The sequence below is a fragment of the Cyprinodon tularosa genome, unplaced genomic scaffold, assembly GCF_016077235.1.
Source record: "Cyprinodon tularosa strain WSP-4 unplaced genomic scaffold, ASM1607723v1 ctg45, whole genome shotgun sequence".
Taxonomy (NCBI): Eukaryota; Metazoa; Chordata; class Actinopteri; order Cyprinodontiformes; family Cyprinodontidae; genus Cyprinodon; species Cyprinodon tularosa.
Window position 1 is genome coordinate 1,040,604 of NW_024039174.1, and position 25,632 is coordinate 1,066,235.

The window sequence follows — 25,632 nt, forward strand, 5'->3', positions numbered from 1 at the left end:
TCTGAATTACCAACACAGGACTCATCATTTTCTCATGCACATGTTCTTAAATTGGCTGACAGCAAAAGAGCAGAAGAACATTTTGTCTGATTATGATTTACTTTTAAATGTATCTATTTGATTTCTCTCCAAATTTAACAGTTTTGAATTCCTAATGGCTCTTAATAAAGCCTGAACACTAACAAACACCAGACCAAAGAAAATGAGAGGCAATTTATGTCTCACTTGTCAGTGTTAAGTTCCATCAGATTTTTCCCCATAACATCACCTCTTTTTTTAATCTTTAAATTATCTTACCCCAAAATGAGATGATTTATCTCATATATCACCTCAATATGAGATACATCATGATGTATCTCATATTGAGTTGATGTATGAAAAAACCCTTGACAAAAATGATGGTACGCATAGAAAAGAATGAATATAATGAGAGAAATATTATAAAAAGAGCTGTCCGTTAATTAGCATGATAGCTAATTATAGTCAGTGGGCCTGTATATAGGGCTACAGGTAGTCACTGTGCTGTTTAGTGACATGGTGTGTACCACACTCAACATGGACCACATGAGTGAGATAAAGAGTTGTCACAAGGGCTTAGAAAGAAATTTGTAGACAAGCTTGTTAAAGGTAAAGGCTGTAAGGACCATATCCAGCCAGTTTGATGTTCTTGTGACTGCAGTTACACATATCAAGGATTTTTTGATCCATGGGACTGTAGCCAACATTCCTGGATGTGACCACAGGAGGAAAAAAAAACACAAATCAAAGAGACTGATAACAGCAATGGTAGCAGGGAGCCCAGAAATACTTCTATAGAGACTGAAGGTAAACTTCAACTTTAAGAAATATCATTGTCATATTGCACCATCCAATGATGTTTGATCCACGATGTACTTCATATGACCAATTATTAAGTTAAGGACACGATTCTTTTTGTACAGGCACGTTTCGTTTAAGCATTCTATTGAAGCATGGTTGAAAACTATTGTCTGACCTTCTTTTGTTAATTTTCATTGATTTCTTATGCATGACTACTTTTGTCTGATTCAAGTTATATATGTGACCATTGTGGGTTTTTATTTAATTAAATGAAAGGTACCAGCAATTTTGTCCACGTGTGTAGCTCCAACAGAGTTTCAAGTGACTGTCTCTCTCGTTTCCTAAACACTTATACTATTCTATTGCGTTAAGTGCTTACAGTAGTGGAGCAGTGCTACTCTGCTACTCTAGACTGATTTCACTATGATGAGCGATATCATGCTGAGATCTTAGCACACACCAAGTTATAAGTGATTCCTTAAGCTACTCTGTCTATTTGACCTTGGCCTTTTGACATTATCAAGTGATTTTTGTCGACACGGCTTATCTGATTTTTTTTCCTTTGGAACAGTTTTTCTTTAAACTAAGATTATTTCCGCAATGATAGCTTTATGTTCGGCCTCAGAAGGCAGAGGTGTGCATAGTGAAAATGAATGGTATGAGTACAGTGCCTTGTGGTTCTCCTGTGGTACTGATCAACACACAATCCATTGGTCTCACAAAACAATGGCCTGTTTAGGTAGTCTTCATCCTGACAAGTAGTCCCTGATTTAGGTAATGATAATCTGGATCTATGGCATTAATGAGTGTATTAGGTAGCAACTTTGATATAAGACTACCAACAATGTGCTTTCACAGTCACACATTTTTTTTCTTCTTTATTCTGATGCTTGATTTAATTTGAAAAATATTTCTTCCCAACATCTCCTACCAGCCTTCTACTATATTTAATGTTAACAAATTATATATTATACTTGACTATTAAACATTTTATCTGTTTATTTTATTATTTATATGTTCTTTTGGTGCAGTTTTGTTTTTTGACTTATAGCGAAAATGAGACATAGACTTCATTTCTCTCCAGAGCAATTGCTGCTCTCACTCAGTTACGGCCAGTGTATTGAACCAAGACTGCCCATAAAAACAAATGTACACAAAGAGACAATTCATCTGCTTTATTACTGTAAAAATATTAAGTCTTGTCTTTGTTGCTTGGTGTGGGCTCAAAGGCAGATGGATAGTTCACAACCAGATCCCCGATGGGGAGGTAAAATCAATTCAGTTCAGCTCAATTCTGCTTTATTAATATCGGAGCAATTTATAAAAAAAAAAAAGGTAAAACTGAATGCAATACTCTGAAGTAAAAGGAAAACTTGCAGCAAAACCCAAAACAGAACCAGACCTGGAAGGGTGGATATCATTTTTTACAGATAAGACTTGTTTTGTTTTTTTTTTACAGCTCACTGTTGATTATAGTTTTAAATCTCTGTAACTCTTTTATTTTCAGAGGAAATGGATACAAACTTTCCTGCAGTTAAAACTCAACAGGTTATGCGGATAGATCATCTTTAAAATGATGTGATGCTCTTATCATTTCCTAAGTCACAAGTCAAGATGTCTGCTTCAATCTGGCCCAGTTTCTCTTGTAGATGGCAAACACGAAAATAAACATAATGTGATATATTAGACTATGATAAATTCGAGAGCTAAAAAAAGTCAAAGAAGTAGTATTTTCAAAAATTTTGCATTTTAATGGCTTTATCTGGTAAGTTGCTACATTTGGCAAAATGTTATGATATCTTGTAAGGCAAGGCAAGACAAATTTATTTATGTAGCACAATTCAGTACAAAGACAATGCAAAGTGCTTTACATGATTACAATATAAGAAAATAAAACAGAATCAAAGTAAGTAGAATAAAAAAAATGCAGAAACAAGAAAGAACATTAAAAGCAGTTGGACTAAAGAAAAAAAATGAACTAATGATGTTTTAGTTGAACTTTTTAACTAGAAAAGTCTAAGGCAATCCTAAACAAATGTGTTTTTAGTCTTGATTTAAAGGAACTCAGGCTCTCCGCACTTTTACAGTTTTCTGGAAGTTTGTTCCAGATAAGTGGAGCATAGGAACTAAATGCTGCTTCTCCATGTTTAGTTCTGGTTCTAGGTATGCAGAGCAGGCTGGATCCAGAAGACCTGATTGGTCTGGAGGGTTGATACACTGATAGCAAGTCTGTGATGCATTTAGGTGCTAAGCCATTCAGAGATTTATAGACTAACAGAAGTATTTTAAAGTCTATTCTCTGAGATACAGGGAGCCAGTGTAAGGACTTTAGAACTGAGGTGATGTGCTCTGCTTTCTTAGTCTTAGTGAGGACACAGGCAGCAGCGTTCTGGATCAGCTGCAACTGTCTCCTCCACTTTTTAGGCAGACCTGTGAAAACACCATTGCAGTAATCGATTCGACTAAAAATAAACCCATGGATCAGTTTTTCCAGATCATGCTGAGACATTAGTCCTTTAATCCTGAAAATGTTCTTCAGGTGATAGAAAGCCGACCTTGTAATTGTCTTTAAATGCTTTTGGAGGTTCAAGTCTGAATCCAGCACTACACCTAGATTTCGGGCCTGATCAGTGGTTACTACAACCATGTCACCAGTGGTTGTAATACCTGTATTTATTTGCAAGATAAAATAAGAAAAGTGGATCGCTTATTCCTTTTTTGATACAAATAGCTTTAGTTGACTGTATTTGTTAACGTCAGAGCTGTGGGTGTTTAGTCGAAATCTCAACACATTACATTTCATACTTTTAATTGAAAATTATTTCAAAACATTGTATTTTTGCATTAGTCAGTCATGAGAGGTCAGTTTAATTTAATGCAATAAAATGAAACATTAATTAAATGACATCACATATTGTGCAAAAGTTGATTCGATCCAGTACTTGCAAGCCACTTTACACTGCTATGCAGTAGTTCCTTCTCTTCTCCCTGGAGGGCATTTACTATGCAGAGCAATAAAATTTGTTTGTCATTCAACACCACTACAATCTCTTGCACATACATGTGTCAATCCCCATGAAAGCAATATTTCAGCTGTTGAAAACTTGTCTTTCAGAACCTATTTCCAGAACATTGATAATTTAGGTTAGATCCGCTATGGCAGTCTGCTATAGCCTTTTATTGTTATCATCCCAATGTGCCGATGCATTCAGCAGGTATGGAAATCTATTTTCAATCTGCTGGAAATATATATTTGACACCATATATAACTTTGAAGGGAAGCTTTTTGTCATAGCAGCTATTTCCTGTCCTCAGTGTTAGAAATGTAGTTGTAGTTGTTTTTTTCTAAGAACAGAAGTTGCATTTTTTATCCATATTGCAAAAAACACTCAGAAAATATTAGCTTATATCTTTTTTAAGGTTCTTGGAACCTTTTGGATGCTTCTTTTATGATTTTCAGTCATATTCCATTCTACATTATGCAGTGAGGGTTTGTTGTATTCATATTTCTTGTGAAACCACTAAGTGACATGCAGGGGCATGGCTAAAATGAGGCAGCTATTAAAATCTACATATTTAGCCACTTCGCTTATCACAATCCAAAGTCTATTTTTATTGTTTAGCTACTAGAATTAGTTTTTTTTAAGCTGGTTTGGTTTTACGCTAATGATTTAAACAAAGATGACCTGAGAAGAGTTTTCGTCAAATGATTTCCCACGATGCATTCTGAAAGCTTTATCATGTCAATAAAGGCTTTAGCTCCTTCGCTTTTCTCTTTAACAGCTATAAACCATAAAAATTACTCTTTTGCTAATTCCTGAATGCATTGAAAATAAATAGTCTCATTGAAAATTAAAACAATTCAATAAAGTCCCCCAGGTTATGTTACAGAGGAATCTGTGAATAAAGATATCTCTTATTTACTCATTTACACAACAGTTAAAACGTCAATACCTTTATTTCATTTTGGTTTTTATACATGAAAACCGAACAAAATCAAAATATATTTCTATTTCTATTTCTTGTCTTTTTTTTTTTTTTACAAGATCATAAAAAATCCATAAAAGCTGTATTCTACCTAGTATTTGAGAGCAAGAGCCTGATGTAAGTTTGGAGCTGAAAATATATTTTTATTTTTAAATCATTGGTTTGTTTATTGTAACAACTCGTGCCTTCAGAAGCCTTTTTATGATTAATTTGATGGATGGAAAGGAACCATCCTATCATGTGTGAAAAAGAACTGTTGACATTGACACAGAACAAAAACAGATTCATTACAAAGCTGACATTTTAAACAGCCATTAGTATCTTATATTGATGGTTAGTATCGCTGGCATTGCTGCCAAAAGGTCCATGTGCTTTGCTTGCAGAGTCGTTTTGCCAAAACTTTAGATGTGAGATTTTTTTTTTTATTCTGCCAGCTCTCTTAGCAAGCCCTGTTCAATGCTTCCTTCAGAAGGATAAAACAGGGCAAGTTTACTGCAGTACTTCCTGTTATCTATTGACCTCAACTTCCTATAAAACACAGTACATACAGCACAGCAGAAGATCCAATCTTGTTTTTTTCCCTTAAAGGTTTTGTACCTCCTCTGAAATCATTATTATTCCCTTCCCTGATAATTAAAAAAATATATTATTTAGCATTTGTCCTGCATTGGCAACTTCTGCACCAGTGTCTTTGAAAAGGCCACCTATGAAGGCTCCATTAACAGTTTACTGTACCTTCTAATCTGCCGTTCATCAAACAGAGACGGTAAACCTTTGGTTTATTGTAATCATCAGCAGATTTCTCATATAAATCTATATTTTTGAGTTAAAAAAAATAAAAAACAGCTACCAGTCAAAATCTGTTTAATGATCACAGCTTGTTTTACTCTTTCAATGTTGATGTGCTGGCTTATGCCCAATTATGGCAATTAATATCTAAAAAAACGTAAGGTGTCCTTTAAATATCAAATTCATGTCTGATTATTCAACTTTCATTTGCTTTCACTTAAAATTCTGGACTTGAAGTCTCTCTGCGGTGCAAACAACCTTGTCGACATCCGTTCTCATCGTTTACCCCCCGGGATGCTGGCAGAGTCATGCCATTTCCCCCCCATGAAAAATGGCAGTCCTCAAAGTAAATGAACATTCACATTCACAGTATCCATTCTCATTTCATTTAGCAAATGTACTTAGCTGTTGCCACGCAACAATGCTTTCACCCAGCTAAAGCCTCTTCCCAGCCCCAGCTGCCTCTCCCCTGTCTCCTCTGCATCTAAAGTCACGGTGTCACACTTACTTGAGAGTGAGCCCTAATTTACCGCTCTCTTTTTTTTGGTCACAGTTGCTATTCGATCCACGTAGGAGAGGGGGTAATGAGATTGAATCTTGATGCACTTTCTGGGTCCCGCTGACTTGTCTCTCTCATTGTGGGACGGAGGACAGTGTGGAGCTTTCCCTGATATTACCTATCTCTGCATGAGAGCATGCTGGTCGCTTTTCTATCCCACCAGGCACTGATCCAATAAAACACAACACGGGGCTGTGATCGATACCAAACGTACCACTGTCATGCACCCTACCAGTCTCACTCATAGACACCTATTAGGGGATAATTGATTGGCCTACTGTTCCTTATTCCTTTGATATGGTGCTTTCATTAAATCACCAGAAGCACAGGTTAGTTTTTTGCGTCCACTGCTGCTGGGAGCTGAAGAAGGGCTCAGAGCGTGAGCAGTGGAGTTTGTGTACTGGATAGCTTAAGATTAAGAAGATCTAGGCCCTCAGCTGCTCACACAGAACTGCAGAAATAGAAACATGAGGTACAGAATAATGACTGCAGGATGGTTAAAAAAAAGCAAGTGTTAGAGACGAGGTATTGTCTGTTTTTCTTTTCTCTGCTTGTGTTTAAATTCATTATATCCTGGAGGCATGCAGAGGATAATCTGCTTGTTTTGTCTTCACTGCCTGACTGTCTTAAAAAAAAACAAAAAAAAACAATATTTAATTTCTAACTGGTGTTTATTCTTGTCTTTCTTTCCCACCCATTGCCTTCTTATCTCTCTCCCACCACTCCCTACCCTGCATTTTCAATTTTGGATCATTCCTGTTTTTCTTTTCTTTTCCTGTCATCCCCCCCTCTATCACCTCTCCTCACCTAGCTCCACACTGACATGGACAGGAATGATGGCCGTACCAAGTATATCCTCCGAGGTGAGGGGGCGGGCTCGGTGTTTGTGATAGACGAGAAAACAGGCAACATTCATGTGACCAAGCCACTGGACCGGGAAGAGAAGGATGAGTATCGCCTCATCGCCACTGCCACCGACAGGCAGACTGAACGTCCCCTGGAGCCGTCATCACAGTTCATAATTCGGGTGCAGGACATCAATGACAACCCTCCTGTCTTTGACGAAGGCCCCTACAGCGCCACTGTACCTGAGATGGCAAACATAGGTATTGGAATGGGGGGTTTTGGGATTTTTTTATAATTTCATTGAGAATAATATAATACCACATTGTGAAAATTTGATATTCTCTATCACCAATTAAGCATAATTGAACAGAATGGATACAATCCTTCAAATTTAATGTTTTGAGATGTACTTTGATTTTTAGGTTTTCACTGCATCGAATAGAATCATTGTTTTTAATAACTTCCCAAATATCCAGTCATATTTAATAAATGACATTATTCTATAAAAGTTTATTTCACTAACTTAGTTCACAATTTAAAAAAAAGGTTAATTACAAAGAGACTGATGTTTTAAGCCTTTGATTCTGCTTATTGGAACAATTTTCCGCCTACATCTAATTAAACATGACTTTGAAGATCACGCTGCATCAAAACACTAAAAAACATTTAAGTTTAGGATTATGGGCTTAATGTATTTTTTTTTAACACCTGCTTTGAATTCAAAGGGTGGTTTTGATTTAACAAACAACAATTAAGACCAAATCTAAATAAACCCCTGACTAATTTCTAGTCCTGCAACATATTTTCCTCTGAATGACAGCTTTCTGACTTCAAGGTTATACAGGCATGTCCAAAGTCGCTCCCAGAGGGCCACTGTCATGCAGGTTTTAGAGGTTTGTCCGCTTCAACGCAGCTGATTCTGATTATTGCAGTTCAATAAAAGCCTCTTAATCAGCTATCAATGGAAATCAGCTGTGCTGAAGCAGGGAAACCTGCAGGACAGTGGCCCTCAAGGACCGACTTTGGACTTGCGTATTCCAACTAGCCTGTGATGGCCAATGTTTGACAGTAAATTGATGAGAGCCTTTTTATCCCAAATATTTTATTGCACTTACCTCCAAAAGGAAGTTTGTTCAGTCATTATTTTGGAAACCAAACAAAAAAAATGTTGAACATTTATTTGAGCAAGCAAAAACACAGATAGCTCCAAAAAATGTGTCCACTTTTATGAATCTATTTTTTTAAGTTAATGTGACCCATGGACAGTATTTAATTCTAGTATGAACTATGTGAAAAATAATAGTGAAGCTATATTCCCCTTAAATCAGAACTAATACAGAACTTGACCAATTTTTTCGCTAATATGCTCTAAAAACTTTACTGTGCGCAAAACAATCATTAGGAGGACACCTTGTTCCTTAAGGCACTCCATGAGTTTTAGTGCTAGAGAGTAAATACTGATATGCACCCTAATAATTGTCTCAAACTCCCTACTGATTGTAAAGTAAATCTCCAAACATTAGCTTGTACTTTCAAATTAAAGTGTTATTGACCAAACTAAGGTTATAATTATATCTTAATTAAAATAAAAATTTCTTAGCAATATCATTCTTTTTAAATAATGAATTTGACACTTTTGACTCGCCCCAGTCTCTGCTTATAATTTAGCAAACATGTTTAAATCTTATAAACTCCTGATAAACTTTGAGATAATTCTAAGTAATAGTGGATGATCTTTTAGACACTCTACATGTGGAGAACTGTGGAGTGGTGGCCTTGTGGTAAGGGCATGGAGCTTGGAATCCTGAAGTTCAAGCTCCACTCCCACAGACTGCCACTCTGGGTCTCTGAGTAAGACCCTTAACACCACACTGCTCCTTGGGCGCTGCACAATGGGAGCCTACAATGCTCCCCAAAGGGATGGGTTAAATGCAGAGGTAAATTTCTCCAATGTGAGATCAATAAAAGTTCAAATATTATTATTATGTCTAACCAAAAAAGCATCATATCGTTCTCTTAAGTGCAAGTTTACGCTACAGAAACTCATTCTGACAGAACTAGATATTTCTTTAAGCACAGACTTCAGGAGAGGTACTTTATATCATGTCACAAAAGCCTTTGTCTATAATTATACTCCTACTTTAATTGTTTGTAAAGCATTAGTCCATCTAGACCTCAGTAATTTATTAGTTTTTAATTTATAAATCATAAAAGCCTTTCATGCTAACAGGAAACAGGAAGGAAGCAAGATGGCGGTTGCCTTTTTAATATCTGGCTGGGGGACTACCGATGAAAATTAGCACTCCTTAGCTAACTCGGGTATATTTACATTGTTTTAATGTTGATTAATGTACACTGTCCCCTTTCAAATAAACAATAAATAAAATGAAAATGCTACATGCTGTAAATATTTTTGTACATATTCCAAAAAATATTGAAAGAAAAATCTTCACACCTGCTGCTTTGGAATTAAAACTAATAATCGCAAAGCTTAATATTTGCAATGCTGCAGTAACAGTAATTTCCCTGATATATTGCTAGAGTTTCCATTACTCTACCAACAACCAGATGTTATTTTTACTAGAATCTTAGACATTTTTTTATCTTTGTTTAATTTTTCATGGCCTTTCGCCACAATGCCGAGATCTGAGAGCACAAAGAAATGATAAATAATCTCTGTGACAAGGATAAGAACTTAAACTGACACACTGAGCTATCGAAGTTACATCCTGTATACAAAATAAGGCTGTAGTATTTTATTAGTTTGCTGTTTAATCAAAATAAAGTACCAGCCAGTGACTGCTGTCAAGAACCAAAGTGATGGATGTTCCACTTGAGCACAGCTAGACAGTGCTTTATTATTTCCGTCTGAGAGGGATGAGTTGTCTGCCGACATTTTGTTCAAAAGCTTTTTAGCCTCCACAGAGATGTCCTCTGCAGTGAGAAAACTATAAAATACGGAAAAAACACAAAGTGGCTCCTACCGGCACTAAAATAAACCAATAATGAACTCAGCATTGGAGCTTTAAAAGCCTCTATTAGGTTAGCCGTAATAGAAAAACCTGTTATTGGAATCACTTAAGTAGGAACATTAACCAATGTGTGCAACACAACGCAGTATACATAAATGTCTTTATTATGAAGCTCTGACAGGTAAAGTTACACAGCCGTTATTTAAAATGAACCACAGTCGTAGATTTATTGTTTTTAACCACAAAATATCCATCCATCCTCTGAGTCTTACTGTATCTGTCAGGGTCATGGTGGTCCGGTGCCCTTCTCCAGTAGTCTATGGGAAAAAGGCTGAGAACACCCTGGACAGGTCGGCAGTCTATCGCAGAACTCAAAATATTTTCTACATAATTTCAAGCTCGATTCCATTGAAGTTTTAATGCAGAGGAATAAACTACAAAAGTATAGAAAGAACATCATCAGCATCTATTATTAAGAAAAAACTTACTAATAAGCTTACACATTGTGTTCAGTTATTTTTACATAAATTATTTAAATGCACAAAATCAACCAACTCAACTGCTGTTTCACGTTTTTGTAACCCAGGATCAGATCTGATATAAGAAATGTAGAATGAAGAAGTATATTCCTCCTTTATTTTTTTATTTTGACTTTAGCTTTTTTTTGCCTCATCTAAATGATTTTGGTCTTCAAAAGGAAAATTTAAAAAACATTTTTACTGCAAGATGCACACATTTGCTTTTTAATTTCAGATTTCTAAAATCCTCAAACTGTTTCAAAATATTCAGCAAAGATTATATCATTCAACACAATATACAGCATTTGAACAGAGATGCTTATTGTCAACAGTTAGGAAAAATCCAATCCCTAAATTGAAATATATGGAAAAAGTTTATCCTGATTTTGTACCAAATCATCTGTGGTGTCTTACAACTTTGAAAGCTGAATTTTATTGAAAAAATATATATATATCAAAGATTAGAACTTGCCTGAGAAAGTGTAATAGATTGAAAAGGTCCCTAAAAGCCAGACATCAGCCAAAGAAGTTAAGATAAGAAAGAAAAACATGTTATTTTTGATTTATCAGGAAAAGGTTAGAAAGCCATTCCAAAAGTGGGGAGACTCTTGCAAACCATTTTTGGAGCTTTTAGCCACAAATGGAGAAAACAGGAAAATGCATGCTACTTTCCAGGAGTAGCTGACTGAAATTACTCACCATAAAGCAGAACAACATCCAAAGAACTTGATACCTCCCTTACCTCTGTTAAGTTTTGTGTTCTTGACCTGACCATTAGAAACTGTATGTGAACACGGCCCACATAGCATGGTTTTAAAATAAAAACAAAATCTGAGCAAAAAGAAACAGAAAGGCTTGACTGAGTTTTGCCAGAAAACGTCTTAATGTTCCTAAAGATGTTGGGAGAAAAATGTGGACTGAGGAGGCAAAAACTGAACGGAGTGGAAATGGAAGGGGAAGGAGAAAGTTTGGGCATCATTTTTTGACTTCAAACTAAACCGCACTTGGGTTCAGCGGCTGGACAGTGATCCAAAACATACCAGCCAAATCTACTTGGGTTAAGAAAAACATAATAAATATTGTGGTGTGGTTAAAGTTCTGTGCTGAATCTGATTCCAATGTTGTGATATGACCTTAAAAATTAAATGATACTCAAACATTTGCCTTTGTGGCAGAAGTACAATAATTCTGTGAAATTAAATGGACCAGAATTTTAACACAAAGCTGCAGCGCAAACTCTGGATTCCAGTAGCTGCTGATGAGAATGGCCCAACCAGTCATTGGCTCTACAGAGCAACCACAGAGCTATGTGTGTCACATTCTCCCCTTTTTATGATAAACCCCTTCATTTAACTGCTGCCTTTTGTGTTTATTTGTTGCATCACTGAATGTGTTTTGTGATCTAAAAGTGACAAGCACAAAAAGGGATGTGGCAAGAACTTTCTCATTACAGTACATGCAGAGGTGACAGGTAACTACTGTAGTATGAAAGAAAAAGAAAAAAATATTACTTAATGCTTTTTTCAAATGTTAAATGAAGGGCCAAATAAATATGCCCTTAGCTGAGAGGTCAGATGGAGCACATTATTTTCTCTCTTGTGGCACAACACTGGCTCTCTGTTTACCATCCACTCCTGCCAGGCAGGGGAAAATCTCAGAGCTGGAGTTGTTTTTGCTGGCTATGTCAGTGCATAAAAATCCCTCTAAAATCCTAGAATAAAATGCAAATAACAATCCTATTATAATACAAAGCAGTAAGTCAGTAAGTCAGATTAATATCTGATTGTTAATGGCATTGCCACAGAAGCTGCTCTCAGGATTTATGACACCCTTTCTCTTTTAAAACGACAGACGGAACAACACAGTTATCTGTGGTTATTAATTTAAAAGATGTGCAGCTTGTAATTATGAATAGGTCAAGCTGCGTGGGTCATAATAATAATAATATGGCTATTAATATTATAGAGAGCCTCCTTTTTATATAATCCACTAAATGGCCTTCAGGGGGTATTGTTTTATTAACATTCACGCTGTGTCTCTGTGCATATAAAGGTATCATAAAAATATACTACACCCTACAAATGATTAAATCACTATAACCCACAGAAATCAAAATTTCTACAAGAGGCACACATGAGAATAAAAACAGCATTACGTGCCTGATAGGGTTCCTGTCTCTTTATATTTGTGTAGCCTGCTCTGCTGCAGCTTTGGGACTGTGTTTAATAGCTGCCCAGATTTTCCTCTGAGCTCATTTAGACACTGATATCCTCTTTAGACACGTGTTGAGGAGCTGATGTTGCTATCCATAATTGAAACTATTAGACCTCCAACTATAAATAATGTCCTCTGACTCCTAATGATCCAAGCATTCTGTTGTAACATCTATACCACGTTGCAACATGAGCTAAAACAGCAGGAAATAATTGGTCACACTCACTTGTTTTTGAGCTGGAACTTGTACATGTAGACTGATTTGAATAAAGTAGGTGGTGTTTTAAGCATTTTAAAGGTATAGTGGAGGATTTTTGCTAATTTTTTAAAAGACCCGCCCTTTCCACTTAAAAAAAAAAGTTATTACACATGCACAACCCTGTATCCGCTACTGAAAGGGAACACCTATTAAACGCATGTTAGAGCGTGCACGAGCCCATTTCTCCATGTGCATGCTCTGTTTAAAAGTACCTGCTTGCATCACTCATACAAGCTTACTTTCCAAAAAAGGTTTGCAATTTCTCCACTATGTCAGAATCACCATCTGTAAGTGAAAATGGGGATTAGCCTTACGTAAACATATCACAAACACTTATTTAAATTAGGGATGCACGATATTGGGATTTTGGCCGATATCCGATATGCCGATATTTTAAAACTCATGTAGCCGATAACCGATATCGATACCGACGTTAAAGCTGGACAAAAATAAGTAGTCATTGAAAATAGCAGTTTTGTTTTCCATTTCTGACACTTTGAAAAATAATATACTCAAATATATTTTCATATGCTGATATCAAATTGATTTTTAAAAACGCGGTATCGATCTATTTTACTTTTTAAAATCTTGTGAAATTTCATCGTTCTGTTACAAACTCTCGTGATATTTTGCAAATTCTTGTGAGATTTTGTCAGTAAAATAGATCGATACCGCGTCAATATATCAACATATAAAAATATGGCAAAATTTCGTGAATTTTCAGGGGGTTTCGTAGCATAACGATGACATATAGCAATATTTCATTAGTAAAAGAGATTGATATGGTGTTTTTAAATGTCAATATATCAGCATATGAAGATATTGTGATATTTTAATGTATCAATATTTTTTCCCTCGTCTTTAGAAGTTTTTAAGTCTGTAAAAAATAAGTTTTTGAGTAAGAAGTAGAAGTAGTATTTTTTTTTTTAGACTTTAGAAACTCAGAAGCTGATCAAATATTGGGTTAAATATCGATGGGGTGGCCGATGTCCGATATTCAGTTTTAAGGCCGATACAGGCCAATACCGATAGGGGGCCGATTATATTGTGCATCCCTAATTTAAATCTCAAGTAGTCAATTCCCACAAAAAATGTAATTTGTTCATTCTTTTTAGCATCTAAAAAGCATTGAAATAACACTTTCGGTTTTCGAAAGTAAAGGTAATACCTATTTGAAAGAGCAGGATTAGAGAAACATAAGGTCTATCATTTTTTGAATGGGGTCATTATGACACAAAGAGTTTTCAGAATAATACTGTAATTTAAAATTTGAACTAGAAAAGCACTCAGATGGCACAGACCTCCACCAGCTGCTTGTTCCATGAAATAATGTTAAAGAATTCTTTCAAAAGATTCTGCAAATTATAATGTGGATCATCACCATAATGTAATGGATTGTTCCTTGGAACGAGGTAGACTTTTGATTAAAAAAATTCTCTGTACAGAGACGGACAGTCAAACTCGACTAAAAACAACATCTTTGGCACATGTAATTACTTGGAAAAACATTGTTTGTTTCCTCTTAAATCTTCATCTTCAGGAAACCTTTGTGTTATTTGTTCTAACTTAAAACAAGAACATTTCAGCTTGCAGGGTGACAGTTTGCACTTTCCCGACACTATTTGCACCTGAAGGTGGCTGAATGCATGTCCCTACCATAGTGACTGGATAATGAGTATGTGTCTGCAAAAAAAAAAAAAAAAAATCCTCTGCTATATGACAGCAATTCTTGCAATGGGAATGAAATCAGAGGTTAAGGCAGAAATGGAGGATTTTATGCACCTCTGTTGCAGTGTGCATTTCGAGGGACAATTATTGTCTGAGATTGTAATTCAAATCATGCTTGCAGAGTGCCTGTACAAAAAAGCTTGTATGTACCAAAAGTACTCTAATCTCCATTTAAACTCTGCTTAGCCCTTTAAAATGGGCTCTTCTTTGAGAAGCACTTTTGCCTTTTTATGCCAGCAGAATTGCTTTTAGGAAAACTTTTCATTTTACTACAAAAACAGGCATTATTCCATATAATTTACACCTAAAGTGGTTAGTTTAGATAAGTTTAGAAAATCTGGCACTAGTTCTTCACCATCTGCCTCTAAACATCAAGGTCCTTCTGGTGCTGAATTGTTTGATTGAGATTAGAGTAATGCTGGGGCAAAGTCCAGGGAGACGGGGTGATGCAGACGAGTAGCATTTTGTAATCCTATCAGCCGCCTTATGACCGTCTGCTCTTCGCAGAAGCTCAGTCTTCAGATTGAGTTGTTCAGTCAATCATGGATTCAATATTTAGTCACCAATTCAATATTACCAAGGCACTTTCCTGCAAGCGTAACTGAGGAGATAGTGCTCGGCTGAGGATGCTATCAAAGACTCGTTACATGAGATTGTCATGGGGGAGGGGGGGAGCCTTATACCGCATTAAATCCAAGCTGCAATGGAACAGAGCCAGTTTCCCTGCTTGTCGGTTCAGGGTTTTGTGTTGGTTATACCCGACTGGTTGTAAACATCTCTCCAGATGTGTATCTGCATTCTGGGAGAACGACTCATATTTAAAGTTTAACCTTGACAATAAAGTCCTAGGCTTCTCATACATATAAACTAGGGATTCCTAGATTCCAAGTTTTTGTCCTCAGAGGATGGGCGTCTTAAAGTAAGAACAGGCGTTCCAGTCAGTTGAGTGGCATCGTGAATATTTGATCCTTTTGAAGTGTGACTTGCTGTGAAGGATGGTTGACAGGGTGCATACCAATAGGTTTGCCTCTGCTTTGTACTTGTTGCATCAATCCCAGCATCATACTGTCTGAACTCATTTTTTTTGTTCTGTTAGAGAAATTCATGTTTTCTCTCTGATTTACTGATGAATTCAATGTGAAAAATATCTAAAATGGAACTAAAAACAAAGGCAGAGTCCTTGCTTTCTTTGAGAAAAGGTATTGCAGGTTCTGACAAAAAACATACAGCTTAAAGTGTTGTCAGGTAAATGGAAGCAATAGAGAAAAATCACAGCCAGCGAAGCTTTAGTAACAGCAATGAGTGTCCAATAAATGTCCATATATATAAAAGAGTTAAGATTTTCTTTTGTAAGTCATACTTAGAAAATTGTTACCCTTAATATTATGTCAAAATCAAGAAAGAAGAAAATTGGATTCCTGCAATAAGTTCTGCATGAATGTGCACCATAGATGTCAGCTGTGTTTGATGTACAACTAACTTTAATGCAGTGTTACAGTTTCCAAGAAAAATAAATCTTCAGAGGCATCCGGTAAAATATTTATGGGGAGGGCTTTAAGTAATCCAAATCTTTTTAGATTAATGTCCCTGTCAACTATTCTACATGTTTTGTGCATTAAATTGGTGTAAAAAGATTAGTAAATAACATTCCAGAATTGGCTTTCTATCAGTCTTTGACTATGGTTCAACTAATCTGATCTTTGGCTAAGCCAGACTGTCACAGTTTTAATGGACATATGGAACTTCCGTAAAAGTTCAAAAAATCTTTTTTCTCAGAGTTCTGACAGATAACAAACATGTTAGCATCAAGCCATAGCCATGTCTGTTTTAGAGACTAGCTCTCTTGTTTTAATGACCTTCTGCTCTATTAATGAGGGGACCCTTCGGGCACGTAAAAAGTTGCCTAATTCCGTCATTTTCCACCAATGTGTCACTGGCCACCTCAAACAACTCACATCTTTGTCAGTGAAGCTGAGTGCTCCCACATCTCTTCCTTCATGGTGCCCATCCACATTAAAATCCAAAAATCTGAGATTAAAAAGTCATAATTCTGAGATTAAAGTCAGAATTCTTAGAAAAAAGTCAGAATTCTGACTTTTTTCCCCATACTAAATTGAAATAAAATTTTAAAATCAGTAAACTTTTTTTTTTTTCCAGTGGCCCTAATCCTCTTCCGTAGGTTAAGCCAACATATGTGGCAAAAAAAATAATAATAATAATAATAATAACAGTATTACAGCAGCTTGACTCAGGTTTATTTCAGTTCATACTGGTTTTGTTTCACAGCCATCAGCTCTGATGTAAGCCTCCCGCTTATAAAAACTCCTGTCACTGTGTTCACTTTATATTTTGTGATAACACTACCCTTGTATATAATATTGCATCTAACTAGCTTAACTAAGTTTGAAAGGTATTTTGGTTTCTCAAGGAAATGTTGATATTTTTGTTTCCACATAAAATGACTTAAAGGACTAAAAACAACTCTGTTTTGCTCTGAATCGCTTTCCAGTAGAGGTGGATGCCCAATTTTATTTATTATGCTTCATCTCAACTCTACTCAACATGTTGGTCAACCGGGATTGACCAACATGCTGTACAGAAATCACAGCTGCAGAGCATAAGATAAAAACTAAAAGCTAAAATACATGAACACAATGCAAATAGAAAAATTGAATGGAGATAAAATATAATAGGATAAATGTTTCAATTTAAATAAAATACATTTTAAAATAAAATAACATTTAAATAAGATTTTGCCAAATGTCCACTTAGACGGGGCATGGATTTGAAGAAGCTCAGTCAAATACTATGGGGCTAGACCATTAAGAGCTTTAAAAACAAACAATAACATTTTAAAATCTATTCTAAAAACAACTGGGAGCCAGTGCAACGATCTCTTCAGCTAAAACACAATTTGCCTTTTCAATGTTGCCTCCACAGAATTTAAGTGACATCAGTTGCAAAGCTACTTTTAAATACTTTGCATAATCAAACATACAAGAGGGCTCTTTAAGTAAAGAAAGGCTGTCAGTTCAGTATGACTTATGGTTGTGACTCAGTCCCACAGAAATAATGACTTAGAAATTCAAGCTTTTAAAACATTTTTTTTTTATTAAGAATGTATAACGTTAATCCACTTTATATGGCAAAGATGTCCATCATTTACTTACATGTTAACAACTTTTTCAGTACAGTGCATTAAACACCTTCCCCTATAGTTTAAGATGTATTTTCCCTTTGGGATTAATTAAGTATTTTTAAATTGAATTAAATTAAATAAGCAGATCTTATAGCCCTCATTCTTCTTTCCACAAATTTGACTGGTAAAAATGTGCTCCTAATTGTCTCCAGTGTGGATCTGTCTGGGTTTTGATCAGTACTATACAACCAGCTGCCACCATCCACCTCATTTTGACTTTAGTTTTCCCCTGAAAATATTCCTTCTGTCTGTCCTTTTTCTACGCACAAATCCTATACAAATAGACAACAAATGGGCTTTGGTTACTGGCATTCATATATTCATATATTCTTATTTTTGCTTACAATTTAAAAAAAGATATCCTGTCAAATTGACAGTCCGTGATCCGTGGAAAAAAGATTTAAGAGAATGAGAAGGAGGCCAGTTGAAGAGACAGACGGTCTGATTGAGAGAGGGAGCAAGAGGGAATTGGAGACGGAGATGAAGAGAAATGAAGTGAGACAGAGAGAATGGAGGGGCTGGGAAGGGGAGGTAGGTGACTGGCAGGAGAGAGGAGGGTGACGACGAGGATGTGTGTGGCGGGGCAAATAAACTATTTGTCACACTGCTGTTGAAAAGAGATTGAAAAAAGAAGCAGAGAGAACACTGGAGGTTATTCTCACATTAAGCTTTGTATGCTCTTAAAGTGCTGTTGTAGTTTGGTCTCTGTTTTTTATTTTTCCCATGTGCTTATTTATCTTTTTTCCCTCTTTCATAACTTTTCCTGTCCTTGTCTCTTCTCGTCCGTCCTCCCCTGCAGGCACGTCCATAATCCAGGTGACAGCGACAGATGCTGATGACCCAACATATGGGAACAGCGCCAAGCTTGTGTACACACTGGTGCAGGGCCAGCAGTACTTCTCCGTCGATCCCCAGACAGGTGAGTGCACGTCCTGTCGTCGCAAGACACACATGTGGTGCAGAGACACCTGAAAAGATGGACAGATGTCTGAAAGCAAACACCTCTGCACGCGCTGCAGAATATCAAACATGCCCAAGTTGCTGAGAAGCAAACAAGTGAATTCAGTCTTGACTGATGATCAGTGCACAGAAGCAGCTCAGAGAATATATCTGTGTGGATAGATAGGGCCTGGAGGACTGGTGCGTCCGTGCACGCTGGTGTGTGCAGGCGTTCAAACACAGGTGCGGTTTTTACTTACACCTGTGATCGAATGCATTTCCCACCCCTGTGTCCCGGCTTCTCTTCTCACACTTACTCATCCGTCTCTCATTCATCTTATTTCCCTCTTGTGCTCCTTCAAACACAAATGGAACATTAAGTAGTGCTGTCTCCCCCCTTTTTTAGAGGCTTTTCTCACTGTTTATTTACTGTTTTCCATTGATTTACAAAGCAGATTATAATGGATACATGGAGATGCAAGCAGGGCTATCAAGTCCGGAAAATAGGAAGGATTTTCAACATATATGTAAGCCACAAAAATTGTTAAATAAAGGTAGGGATAAACGTCATTCTCTTTTTGTTGAAACATTTCGAAAAATGTAATTACAGGCATTTTAATTAAATAGCTGTTTTTAAAATTGCCCTTTTTTCAATAGCAGTATTAGGGAAAAAAGTGTGTTTTTTAATAACATTTGTTAGTAACTCACTCTAGAAATAGAAGACTTTTTCTCTTGACTGACTCAAAACTGCGGTGTTTTAGTTCCATGTGGCAGCAACATCCAATCATTAAGATCCAGATGATTTTATGTTCAAAATTTCTTAGTTATATCAACCAGTATCGTCATGCTTTCCAAAATTTTTTTTGATTACATCATTAGGGAAGCAGTTACATGTAAGTTCTCTGTCATTTCTGTTTTAAAAATGCAGTTTTTGCATTTTTAAAATGTAAATGACGAAAGAGACGTTAAATCAAAGCAGAAAAAAATTTCTTAATTAAGACATATGTTGGATCAGCACCAGTAACGCTGTTCTCATTTATCCTCATCCAGACACTTGGTTTGAAAAATATATCACATGGCTTTGGATTTTAAGTGTAGGGGTTTTGTAGTATCTATAATCTGGGAAATGTTCTCCTTAAAGCAGTGACAATAGTTGCATTCCTGTTAACCAGCACGGTAAAAAACGGATACAACTTCCTGTTATGCATTACCTGAAAATGTTCTATGCTACCACCAAAAAAAAAAAAAAAAAAAAAACAGGGAAAGAGGAACAACATAATGTTGTTGGAAGCCAGATGTTGAGATGTTACGTTTTTGAATGGAAATGTATCATAGGCTACGTTCACACTGCAGCCTGAAGTGACCCAAATCTGATATTTTTTTTGCCCATATGCGACCTGGATCTGATCTCTTCATGGCAGTCTGAACAACACAGAACTGATTTTTTCCAATCTGACCCAGCAAGTTGGCTATGTGGTCCTGAATCCGATACATCTGACCTGAATTCCATTAATACCCGATAAAGGTCACTATTCTGCGTCTTGCTACGCAGAAGCGGCAAGTAAAACAACAACCATGGCAGATGATGATGTGGAGAGCAGTATTTATGTTTGAACATATTGAAAACAATGAGTTTTTATGGTTGGAAAAGACCGCTAAAAGCGCGCCGGCACTACCATGAGCACGCTGGCCTGTGATGTCATCACGTCCTTTACTGCGCATGCGGTACACTTGCGTTGTATGACTGCAGTTCACACAGGAGATCACATACAAGTCGCATTTGTTTGGAAATATGAACAGCAACGCAAAAAAATAAGATTTCACAAACAAATCGGAATTGAGCATCAAGGCCTGCAGTGTGAAGCAATAGAATCAATTGGCTGATGTAAAGTAGTGTACTGTACGTCCCAACCATACTTTAGACAGATCTAAACAGAGTTCTGCTTTTTACCCTGTTTATGGTATGATGTATATGTATAGAGCATCTATTGAAGTGCTTGAAAAACAAAATGTTTATATTGCAAGTAAAAGAAGTGATTAGAGTGAATCAAAATGCGTTAAACACTTTGGTTGCAAATATTAATATAGACACACCTGAGTTAAAAAGAGGATAAATTCCTGTTGTTTGGTCCTGTTGCTGTTCAATCCAAACACAATAAGATCACCGCCAACTATCCCACTGTGTCAGTGCAGAGACATTATTTGCACAGTAGAGCTATTGCAACAAAATATTTTGTTTCAGAATTTGAAGGGCACTAAATCAATTAATTTATGCTGCCCTGCTTTCCAAAAGCTCTGAATCACAAAAACTCCACTCTGTTTTTACTGCATGTCAGAAAGAAGGAAAGTGACATGTTTATGAGAGACTCCATGAATGATTTGAGTGACATAATGCAGAAGAGATTACAATAGAGAAAAATAATCTGTTGTGTCACCTAAGGGCATGCGTGTCACCTAGGGCAAAAAAAAATGAAAGCTGTTTAAAGGGTGCTTTTTCCTCTCTTTTTTTCCCTGTTTGTTTGCATTTGAGCTCAGTATTCCCTGATTCAAAGATTAACTTCTATCTAATGCTTTAAATTCTGTTTAGAAAGATAGCCTACAGTACATTGTGGCATTTAGCATTAAGTTCACATTAAGTTCTGTTGTTTGTTTTCCTGTCATGTGCTTTTAGTTTACCCTCTTGGATCACAGGTGGGCAGTGCTCTTGTTTTGGTTTAGTAACATGTTTTATCTAGTAATTGATTGCCTTGACATATGGGAGTTGAGGTTCTTTTTGAAATGCTAATGTAGACTTTAAGCCTAAAGCCACACAGTGTGCATTAGCCATGACAGTGTGATGTTAGACGGGGTAAAGTATTCTAAACACGTCTGCCTACTTCTTCCCTCTGACATTTTCATTCGCACTTTCTCCCTTTGGTTCAGTCACGGAATTAAAATGTGCAGATTTGCTCATAGGTTTGCTTGTTTCATGAACTTAAAACCTTTCCTCTTTGTTCACTTATGTGCTCTGATTTTAGCATTCAACAACAGTCCACACTGAATGTAATTTACCTCTGGCTGCTGAGTCATATGAGCAGCAAGAAGCCGTCCGTTAATGTGCAACATCCAATCACATGTAGCAGAATGAGGTCGTTTAGAGAGAGGAGATGATCGATGTTGAACAATGCTTCTTGGCATACTGCTAAAGTGTATGGAGCCCAAAATGAGACTTTGCCCTCTGTCAGCATGTCTGCGTTTTGTCATGTAATTATTTATGTTTTCTTCTATATAAACCTTTTCTTATATCTGTGATTTCTTATATCTGTTTGCATACAGTCAGTATGGGCATGCATGTCTTATTCACTTTGGGTCTTTAATGTTGCATCCGAGCCGTTCTTATGTCAGGGTAAAATAACTGGGTGCACAAATTTAAATGAGTCACTCACATATATCAACTTAAAGCATAGATAAAAGCTCAAATATATATAAAAAAATAACCCCCCAAATAAAATTCTTTCAAATAAAGAGCTTTACTTTAATCACTCGTTTATTTGCCATAAGACTTATAATGGCATATTTTTTGCTCAGATTCCTGCGATGCAAATGCTCTACTTTTAATAGGTTTAAAGAAATAGTACACCCAAAACATGATTAGCCTTCATTTTCTACTCACCCCCATGCTGAACAACACTCTGGAGTACTTTTTTGATATCTCAAATGCATCTGGAGATCTGGGAGGCTTCTTGCTGTCTGCTGACATTCAAATAATGGAGGTCTATGGTGCCCGAGACAGAAAGGTCCATAAAAGTCCACAAAAAACGTGTCAATATTCCTCCATACTGCTTGTCCAATGTATTCCAAGTGTCCTGAGTGGGTAGCATCCAGAATTTACTCGAAACGAAGTCAATGTTTTTAAAGCATAAACAGTAGTGTATAGGATTTCCTGAAAGCGCGCGCAGGCGCATTCATGACGCTACGGAAGCCGGCAGACCAAACCAGATGAAAGTGCGCATTCAGCGTCTGCTCTGCCGATAATGCAAGCGTAGAAGAAGGAATGTGCTGTTTACCTGTGCAAAGAAAGAAACAACGAAAGAAAAATGTCTGAGGACTTCAGTGTTGAGGAAGAGCATGAGTTCTTTGCCGAGCTGAATGCGCACTTTCATCTGGTTTGGTCTGCCGCGGTTTCCGTAGCGTCATGAACTCGCCGGCGCGCGCTTTCAGGAAATCCTATACACTACTGTTTATGCTCTAAAAAGATTCTAAATGACTTTGTTTCGAGTAAATTCTGGATGCTACCCACTCAGGACACTTGGAATACATTGGACGAGCAGTATGGAGGAATATTGACACGTTTTTTGTGGACTTTTATGGACCTTTCTGTCTCGGGCACAATAGACCTCCATTATTTGAATGTCAGCAGACAGCAAGAAGCCTCCCAGATCTCCAGATGCATTTGAGATATCAAAAAAGTACTCCAGAGTGTTGTTCAGCATGGGGGTGAGTAGAAAATGAAGGCTAACCATGTTTTGGGTGTACTATTCCTTTAAGGTCAGGGCTTTGGAAGAAGCCTGATTTGTCAATTCCAAATAGTTCTGTGGCGTGCTTGGAACCACTGACCACTGCTATCCAAATTTTAACCATCTCACATTGTAGATTCTCAATCGTCCAGAACATGATAAACTTAAATATTTAAAGTCATTATAGAATCTGCATCCTACATTCAATTCAGTTTATTTATATAGGGCCAATTCACAACACATGTTATCTCAAGGCACTTTACAGTTCAACCAGATCATACAGTCAAATTGATTCAAAGTTTTCTATCTACAGTAAGGAAAAACAGTTAATTGCATCCACTCATTGACTCAAATGCAATCCCTCACACTAAGCATGCTTGTAGCGACAGTGGAGAGGAAAAACTCCCTTTTAACAGGAAGAAACCTCTACATGCATCTTTGATTTCGATTGTTGTTTATGGTTTTCCTCCTAAGGTGGGAAAATCACATTAAGAACCCTGTTAAGGTCACATGACCATATATGTTATCAGTCCTTTGAATCATCGTCATTTATCAAAGACTATTTACAAAGGATGTATCTGAATTGTCATATGTTTAAAATATTGAAAGGTTACGTTATAAAACAACTCGCATAAGATAGATGGATGGATGGGTGGGTGTTTGGGTTAGGGTTAAATCATTTATTTTGACCAAATAATCGTATCCAAGGGTGGGTTTTCCACCTGTGACTACAGTAGTACAGGAATAAGTTTTTAGTAAGATAGTTATTTAAAGAATTACTGTAACAACAGGAGAAGTCCAGCCTTTCATGTGATAATTAGGAGTGGTTAGAATGTCAGTAACATGAAGTAAGTTCTGCTGGTGTACCAATGTCAATGTCCACAGTTGGATAAGATTTAAATTATTATCCACCAAACCCCCTATTTAAAAAGGTGGGTACCTTTAGGTTCAGATAAGGAATTCAGATTCCCTTATTGACATCAGGCTGGAAAATAAAGTAATTTATTATTTATTTATTCTTAAATGATTCTTTAGGCTCCACTGCCCTTTATTTTTGTCTCTTTTCAAAAGTCGTCAGACAGGAAATGGGACCAGAGAGACTGGGAAGACACACAACGAAGGTCTTGAGGTGGGACACGAACTTGTGACGATCACAACAAGGACTAAAGCCTCTGCAACCCTGGCCTGAACCTTGTAGATATTACTTTTTAAAACAAACGTGCCATAAAACTCACCAATTTAAATTAACCCTATTAGTGTTGCCTAAAATTGTGGTGAAATCTTTATACAGGAGTTTACCAAAAGCACTTTGAGGGCAACAAAAGCATTTTACTCAAGATGTAGGCTGCTAAAGAAATTCTAGTCAACAGTGAAGGTGCCCGTTTATTAATACTGTGGATTAAAGAAGAATCTGCAGACTTAAATCTATGCACCCATTTTCTTATTTAAATTAAAACTGTTTTTTTATGTTTGGTTTACCCTGGAAAAAAATAAACAGTTGGAATGAATAGGAAAAAGGTTAAAAGCACAGCATTGCCTACAGCAAGTGAATGTAAACTTTTCATGGGAACTGTTTTTTATTTGCACCTGTGTTTCTATGAGTCATCAACAAGACATGAAATTGTATATCTTTGCTGTCAAATAGAAACTAAGGGTCTCCAAAATGTCAGAAAAGCTGTCAACATGTCACAAAAGCAGCTATGTCTTCAGCCTGATGACAATACTTCCTGACACTGTGCCAAAGGTTTTGGAAGAGCATCAGAAAATGCCAAAGTGGATCCTTAAGTGGAACATTATCTGTCAAATATAAGAAAAATACAGCAATTACTGTGCAAGTACTTTATGACTCTATTACTTTTGGTAATGATCAGATAACAGCTAAGAACAGTGACAGTTTTATGGCCCAGCTCGGTGGCCAGTTTTGATTGCATCAATTAAGTCCCCAAACAAAATCACAGTCCTGTTCCGCTTCAAGTATAACTGCATTATCTAGTAGTTTTACCTCTCACTAATGAGATACTTACACTAAGGGGCTCTAATAACTGTAACTAATGGATTCAGTTATGAATAAGTTTTTAAAAGCTGTTGACATATATTTGGACTCACAAGTTTACATCCACACATCATAGATATCAGTGTGCTTTTGATGATTTCCTTGAAACACTTTTAGGGTACAGTTATTTTATGATAGATGCCTAATCCGTAATATCTCAAGGGTGGAGGCTTAAAGAACTGGCGACCTGTCCACCGTGTACCCTGCCTCTCGATGGAGGCTTAAAGATAGACATAGCCTACTGTCCAATCTTC

At 36.7% G+C, this 25,632-nt stretch overlaps 1 protein-coding gene across 1 annotated transcript in view; it reads left to right on the top strand.

The window, feature by feature from the left end:
* Nucleotides 1–25,632, top strand: part of LOC119793340 — a 269,987-nt gene that overhangs the window by 145,850 nt on the left and 98,505 nt on the right. Inside the window, exons 4-5 of the mRNA XM_038300477.1 lie at nucleotides 6,966–7,260; nucleotides 18,690–18,809. Of these exons, the coding sequence (XP_038156405.1) occupies nucleotides 6,966–7,260; nucleotides 18,690–18,809 (415 nt within the window). The remainder of the gene's footprint in view (nucleotides 1–6,965; nucleotides 7,261–18,689; nucleotides 18,810–25,632) is intronic.